At 40.2% G+C, this 7,764-nt stretch overlaps 1 protein-coding gene across 1 annotated transcript in view; it reads right to left on the bottom strand.

Moving 5' to 3' along the window:
• Positions 1 to 1,092: 1,092 nt before the first annotated feature.
• abhd17b (abhydrolase domain containing 17B, depalmitoylase) overlaps positions 1,093 to 7,764 on the bottom strand; it is a 53,793-nt gene continuing 47,121 nt past the window's right edge. Inside the window, exons 2-3 of the mRNA XM_055632479.1 lie at positions 6,575 to 6,754; positions 1,093 to 3,942 (exon numbers count right to left, since the gene is read on the bottom strand). Coding sequence (XP_055488454.1) covers positions 3,723 to 3,942; positions 6,575 to 6,754 — 400 coding nt within the window. The 3' untranslated portion in view covers positions 1,093 to 3,722. The remainder of the gene's footprint in view (positions 3,943 to 6,574; positions 6,755 to 7,764) is intronic.

Here is a 7,764-nt window from a genome sequence, read left to right as displayed (position 1 = left end):
AAATAAGCCAAGTCAATATCACAGATTGATGGTTCATGCAGACAGAAATCTGCAGAAGTTATCAAGTCCAAAAGGCAGCAATGTGCTGAGAAGGAAGGAGTATTGAATACAGGTGTTGTGACAAGACATTGACAAGACTTTTGGAGAACTGCTGTAGGAAGTGTCAGTAACTGAGAAACGGTGCAATAAAACCTTTGAGGATGTTACCCCTTCTGGAGGGTTTTACCTACAAGGAGAGGTAGGATAAGGCTGGGTCTATTTACCCAGGAGAGTAAGAGGCTGAGGGGCAACCTTAAAGATGTATATACAAATCGTGAGGGGCATAGATAAGGTGGAAAGCCACACTCTTTTCCCAGGCCAGAGGAGTCAAAAGCTAGAGGGTACAAGTTTAAGGTGAGAGGGGAAAGATTTAAAGTGGGCATGAGGGACAACTTTGACCCACACAGAGGGTATTGTGTACATGGAACGAGCTACCAGATTAAGTTGTAGAGATGAGTACAATTACCACATTTAAAGGACACTTACAAAGATATGGATAGGGAAGGTTTGGAGGGTAAGCAAAGGCAAATGGGACTAGCTTGTTCAAGTAACTTGGTCAGCATGGGCAAGTTAGGACAAAAAGACCAATTCTGTGAATCTAGGTGCTGTTCCTCAAGCTTGTGTTATGTCTCGTGGTTCATTGTGGAAATGTTTCAATTAGTTAAGTAACTAACTTATTTGGAAGGTTGGTACCAGTAATAGCAACCAGTTCCAAAATACCATCTGGTTTGCTAGTGAAAATCTACCATCCTACAACTGACTCTTACCTCATAGCAACTGGTGTGCAAAATGGTCCAGCAAGTCACTCAATTATGGGCAATGAGGGTAGATTAATAAATGCCCGTTTTATCACAAATGCTGAGAATAAAAATCTGCCACAAAAACTCATGATTCCAGCATCTGCAGTCTCAAGTCTTTGCTCAAGATTCCATCGTCTGAGATCTCTTGTGTCTCAGTCACAAATGCTCATGTCTAGTGAATGAATGGGAGCAAAAAAATCTGAACACATGTTAAAATCGCGATAGAGGAGGAAAGAAAGGGACAGCAAGGCCGTTGCATGTTTTAAATCAAAGTTTAATTCAACTATAATAATAAAAATACCAACCTGCCTGCATCAGGTAGAACGGAAAATAAGCAAAACACAGAACAGGTACAGGCAGTTTCAATTTGCTCAGTAGTCAGGATGATAAAAAGTACTAGAAAGTTTCATCTTGCCTCAGGCCACTTCATTAACTCACATTTAAACAGTGTTTACATGAAATACAGATTTCACAAGATTTTGCAGTGTTTTAATTATATGGCACCCCTCTGTTCAGGCTGGTCATGTGCACTTGCTACATCCCAGCTGGTCGTTATTTGCCCACCTGAGCCATTGTTTCTCTTTAACTTCTGTTGCTTCTTAATTGAATCTTGGAAAGCAAAAACTGGAGGATGGTAATTGCAATCCATCTAATTAAATTTATAAGCCTCAAAAGATAGCCCCCCAGTGTGTTGAGTGGATCATGGGTACTCCCAACCTCTGCAGGCTGAGCACAATGGAGAACTTTTCCTTTTTGTTTTTAAATTTGAGGGATAACAGGCCAATCAGTAATGCTAATCCTCCCCCCACAGTATATTCATTGGGGTATTCTGCTGTTATTTGGACAGGTCAGGAAATGCTAGATCCTGCAAAATGCGATTTGCAAAAGAGGAGATCAAATGCTTCTCTTCCAAACTTGTTAGAAAGGACCAAATACTGTTTTATCGCAGGTACGTTATCCAGTAGTTAGTGGAGGACTAACACAGACGATCAGAAAATACACTGGGAAACCAAAGAAGGTAATCCCATGCCTCCCTACACATTGCAGGAATGGGGTGGGACTAGTGTGTGGAGGGAGCAGTTTAAAGAACAAATACTGCATTTATTTTCAGGAAATGAGTAAGCAACAAGGCAAGGTAAAGGAATACAGATGGATGTCAATTACAGTTTACAAGTCTTATCTGAAAGATACCATTCTGGCCAATTTTCAAATTTTGTTCTTTAAAAATGAGTTCCCAGCAAAGGTTGGCACCTGAAGTACTGATCTATGAATATAAAGCAACTAGAACAAAGGTATTGCATTTATGCTGGCAATGCCTGCTTGCCACTCCTTATTTGACAGTGAATGTATAAATTGGACTTGTACATTTAATTCACAGGCAATATACACAGTTGACCACTAAGTAGCATTTTTGTCATAATATACAGAAACACGGGATCATACACAAGCATATAAATTCAGAGAATTTCAAGCATTTACACATTCACATTAAAAAAAAAATCTGTAAGGCTACTTGAGTACCATTAATTTTAAAAATGCTTTTCGTCCCTTAAAGAAACCAACTTTTGCATTGCTCTTGTAAATGCATTCACTCTGCATTACCTACAGTGGTTAGTGTTGCATAAGTTATTTTTTCTGATGGGAACTACACCTAAAAACAGTATTGTAGTGTGGTGGTTATTTTCCTTTAAAACTATTCCCTACATAATTAGGCTAGTGGCTGATCCCACTCCTCACTCCCGCAGCCTAAAATTCCCTACCCCCATAAAAAATAAATGCTCAGTTGACGTCTTTTATGTGCTAACACAAAATGAAAAATTCCTTCAACACACAGGTTTAACAAGGGAAGACTTCCCATCTCCCTTGCATTTAGAAAAAGTACATGATGTGTAATCTGAAACTGGAGTTTGTCATAACTATCAGCAAAACCAAAACCCTCAGGACTTGAGTAACCATGGTCTGTGAAAATGCACAACCAAATAAAAAATATAAATCTGTGCACTCAAATTTATAAAAGAAATGATAAAAAATTTTAAACAATATTTTAACGTCAGTTTTTCAAAAAAAGCTGAGGGTAACATTTGATTGATCCAGACTTGCTCAATGCCATGCAATGGCACAAACTTTGTGCTTGTTTTTTTTCCAATCTTGCTAGCAGGAGGCAGAACCCAGGCACCCCACACCCTATCAGACTACTTCCCACAAAAACTTGCCACCGAGAACACGATTAAAGCATTGAACAAATTTGTAACAAAGGTCAATTCACATCTTGAATTGATTAAGTATTTTACATTGCAGGGTTAAAAAACAGCTCTGACAGGTCACTAATTTCATTCTCTCCACAGATGCTGCCTGACCTGCATATTGTTTCCAAACTTTTTGTTTCTGTTCAGATACCCAGCACACACAGTATTTCTGGTTATGAGGAACATCTAGTGGATTCACAAAGATGCATCCAAGGCCCAATGAAGCAATTTCACTTTCTTATTGATATGCTAACCCATTTGGCAAAACATACAAAGCAAAGATTAAATGTGTGCATGACAACAAAAGAAACATTTCATCCAATACATCAGCAATATATCCAAACAGTAGAACGAGGGGAAAATATGGTAACTTTCTCACTTTGGGTATCCCTAAAACAATTTGTCAAACTGACTCTGTACTCCAGTTTTATTTTAAATATTGGCATTAATTATCAATGTTATGTTTGCAAATCTTTAGAACCTCATGGGCATCACATGATTTTGCAAACAAAACCCTTCAAGGTTTTCTCAGCAGTTACATCAGATTGCACATGTAATGGTGATAAATGAAAATATGGAAAGCATTTTCTAACTAAAAACAAACAAAATATAATGCCCTTGCATATTAAACTTTCATCTAGGAACTTGTCAGTTCTTGAGAAACAAACTGCTTCAGTCTTTCAAGGTACTGTCCGTAGAGCTCAACGTCATTGTGACCGGCTCCTTCGACCCACAGCGGTTCCACTGGCCTTTGGCATTGCTCGTACAATGCCAACCCATGGGAGAAATCGATTACTTCATCTTCAGTTCCGTGGATGATCAGTACCGGGGAGGCTATTTTAGAAATCTTGTCGATGCTGTCAAAAGAAATGAAAAGTTACAGGCTCAGCAACAGAGCTGGTGGTATAGGTGGGATGGGAGGGGGGGGGGGGGGGGGGGGGGGGGATGGGGGATTTTGTCATTATTTTGTTTACTCCAAAGATCAAAAAATCAAAACAAATCACATCTAAGATCTATAGTGAATAAATTGTCAGTGTTCCAGCATCTGTACCTGATTATAATGCTTTGTTTTAACTATTCTGGGAGACTATAATTAGAGCACAACTGAAGTTAAATTCCAACGCACCAATTAAAACAGTTAAATATAACACATGAAAGTCAAAGTATAAAAATCACATTTATATTGTCCATGTTCTCCAAGGATACTGCTTGACCCGCTATTACTCCAGTATTTTGTGTCTGACCTTGGTATAAACCAATATCTGCAGCTCCTTGTTAGTACATTCTATGTTCTAGTATGTCAGCTTGGACAACAATGCACATGCATGAACACGAAGCCCTTCTACACATTATATCAAAATATCATGGACAGCAAGGACATCCAGAAACCCTTTGGTGATTTAAATTTGACAGAGTGATAATAGGTCCTGACCAAATTGTCGGCAGAATGACAAATCCCAAGGGGCAACTCTATCCACAGAGTGAGGTGAGGCTATATGGAACTGCCAGAGGACATAGTTGGGGCAGGTACAAATGCATCACCTGCCGCTATACCTCCTCCCTCAACTCTGTCCAGGGACCCCGACAGTCCTTTCAGGTTAGGCTGAGGTTCATTTGCATGTGCTCCAACCTCATCTACTGTATCCGTTGTTCATGATTAGGGCTCTTATACATCGGCGAGATCAAACGCAGACTGGGCGATCATTTCGCGGAACACCTGCACTCATCCCGCCTGAACCTACCTGATCTCCCGGACACTTTAATTCGCCTTCCCATTCCTACACAGACCTTTCTGTCCTCGCTCTCCTCCATTGTCAGAGTGAGGCTCAACGCAAATTGTAGAAACAGCATCTCATATTTTGCTTGGGCAGCTTACAGCCCAGTGGTATGAATATTGATTACTCTCACTTCAGGCAGCCCCGACATTCCCTCTCTCCCCTCTCTATCCCTCGCCCCAAGTCGCACCAGCTTCTCATTTTCACCCTACAAACAGTTAACAACGACCTGTTTCCTTTATCATCGATACTTTTTTGCATATCTTTCATTCATTGTTCTTTATCTCTTCACATCACTGTCTATATCTCTCGATTCCCTTATCCTTAGCCAGTCTGAAGAAGGGTCTCGACCCGAAATGAGGCTTTCGACAAGGTCCCCCATTCCTTCTCTCCAGAGATAGCTGCATGCAAGGTCTTGGATAGGCTGGGTGAGTGGGTGTTTGGCCATGTGGGATTCCCAAAAAAACTTCCTCTAAATGGTTGACACTACACCCAGGCATGCAGGTGCAGCAGGCCATCTTAGCTTTCATTGCTCAGCACCATGTACCTTGGTGAGACCAACCTCTTCTTCTGAGGGGACATTTTGCATGTTCTGGGATGTCAACTGTCTTATGCTGGATTTGTCTTTTATCCTAGGGGTTGGACAACCAGATTTTCTTTCAGGAAATGTCAGAAATCCTCAAAGTGCTTCACACAGAAAAAAAAGGCCAGTTCCCACTATTACTTCTCTCATTCTATGTTTTTGCTTAAGGTTGCTCAACCTGCTGCTACCATGAGTATATTGGCATCATTTGCCTCTCCTGACCTTGAAATACAGTTTCCGAACTGCCCACAATAAGCATAATTTTACTAAAAAAAGCTCAGCATTTACATCTTCTGTGGCTGCATTCTTGTTATGCTGATACAATATTACATTACAGCCACCTTTGCCTCTGCTAACAAGTCAATGATCATAGTCAGAAACATACAGCATGGAAACAGGCCCATCAGCCCAACATGTTGATGTTGAACAAGATGCCTCATCTAAGCTAGTCCCATTTGACCTTGGCTTATTTCCCTCCAAACCTTTCCTATCCATGTACTTGTCCAAGTGTCTTTTAAATGCCGTTATAGTACCTGCCTCAACTGCCTCCATGAAATGATTCACCAACAGATCTGTTCCTGTCAGGCGCAATGGGACCTCAATATATTTCTGAGTTACTTTGATGCTTCAGCCTATGACATCTCCCAGTCATTCTTTACATCCCTTCCCTATGTGTTGGGGGGGGGGGGGGGGGGGGGGGGGGAAATGAAAATGAACTTAACAAACTTGACAAATGTTCTGATGGTTATCATTTCTTAACTCTGCAGATTAAGAGACCTCTATCAGGTACTTTTAGGATGGTACAATACTTTCTAAAGTCAGTATTTTCAGGCCGGAAATTCTAGATGGTCTTTTCAATGCAGATGATTTTTCCCCTCAAATTCCCCTTAATCCATCAAACAATGTAATTGCATGTGCAGTGATCAATGCATCTTAGAAAACAGGTCTTAATTTGCATTCGGAACAGTGCAGCGTCACACCATATCCCAGTTGGAAGATTTTCAGTACAGCTCTACATCACTTTGTCGTTCAGGCTGAACATAGATTAACAAACTAAAATCTGGCCTCATTAGAATTTGTTAAACAATCAGCAAGAATGTACTTAAAGTTGGAAGATAAAGAATCACTTACTTCGGGAATGCATCAAAGCAGTAGGTCTTCTTTGTATCAGGGAAGGCTACACGCATTCCAGACATCAAGGGTGAATGGAGGATAACTGCAGCACATTCATACTGAGCAGCTAGGTCAACTGTGGGTACCGTGCCTATACTCTGACCATACAAGATCACATTCTCTGGACGAATTCCATACCTGTTCAATGAAAAGGGAAGTTTAAAGTACTTGAGTAATTTTCATAAGCCAACAATATTTCACTAAATCATTCTATATGCGGCCATTCTGAGCAGGTAACTGTAAATGGTTTTAAATTGAACCAAAGTCAAAAATAAATAAGCAAAGCTAAATTTAAATACTAAATATCATGATGTTCCTATATTTACAACAAGAATCAAATGCCACACAATATAATAGAAAGGAAAGAAGTCTTGAAAACAAGTTGTAGGGGTGCAGAAACAGAAGACCAAGAATTTAAGGTTGGAATTGGCAACCTGACCGTATCCTACTTTGAGTATTTCTATTAAATACAGCAGGAATTTGGCGCAAAAACTCATTACAGCCTATAGCCACAGCCAAACCCGTTTCACGTTGGGTCTCTAAAGTAGAGCAGAGAGCTATTTGTCAGCTTGGCCTGGATTTAAATTCAATTCCCCATGGAAGGACTGCAGAGAGAGTTAGAAGATTAATTTCAACCCCCAAGAAGAAATCTTAAAATTATCATATCTTCCATCAACTAAAAAGCCACTTCTGTTTAAGTTTTGTTCTCTTATGCAAACCTTTATAGTAAATCTCCCAAAAGATGAAAATAACAGAGATGGCCTAATTTTGTGATAATTTAAAAAGAAAATGTAATCACTCTGGAAAATACTTGCAGAAACAAATCCCCAGTGGCTGCAAATCCATATAAACCAGCTCCAGACATGAAGTGCTATCCCTTCCATAGTTGATATCCAATTAACATCACCATAAAGTTATAGAGCCAGAGCTATAGAACACAGAAACAGGACCCCGACTCGGCACACCCATGCCGACGAGGTTGCCTAACCAAGAAGGTGAGTCTGTGGTGAGGAAGGCAAATGCAATGCTAGCATTCATGGAAGGGACTAGAATATAAAAGCATGGATTTAATGCTGAGGCTTTATAAGGTGCTGGTTAGGCCACATTTGGTCTATTGTGAGCAGTTCTGGGCCCCGTATCAGAAAGGA

Source organism: Leucoraja erinacea, chromosome 3, assembly GCF_028641065.1.
Source record: "Leucoraja erinacea ecotype New England chromosome 3, Leri_hhj_1, whole genome shotgun sequence".
Classification (NCBI taxonomy): Eukaryota; Metazoa; Chordata; class Chondrichthyes; order Rajiformes; family Rajidae; genus Leucoraja; species Leucoraja erinaceus.
This window is presented reverse-complemented; position numbering and strand designations above follow the sequence as displayed.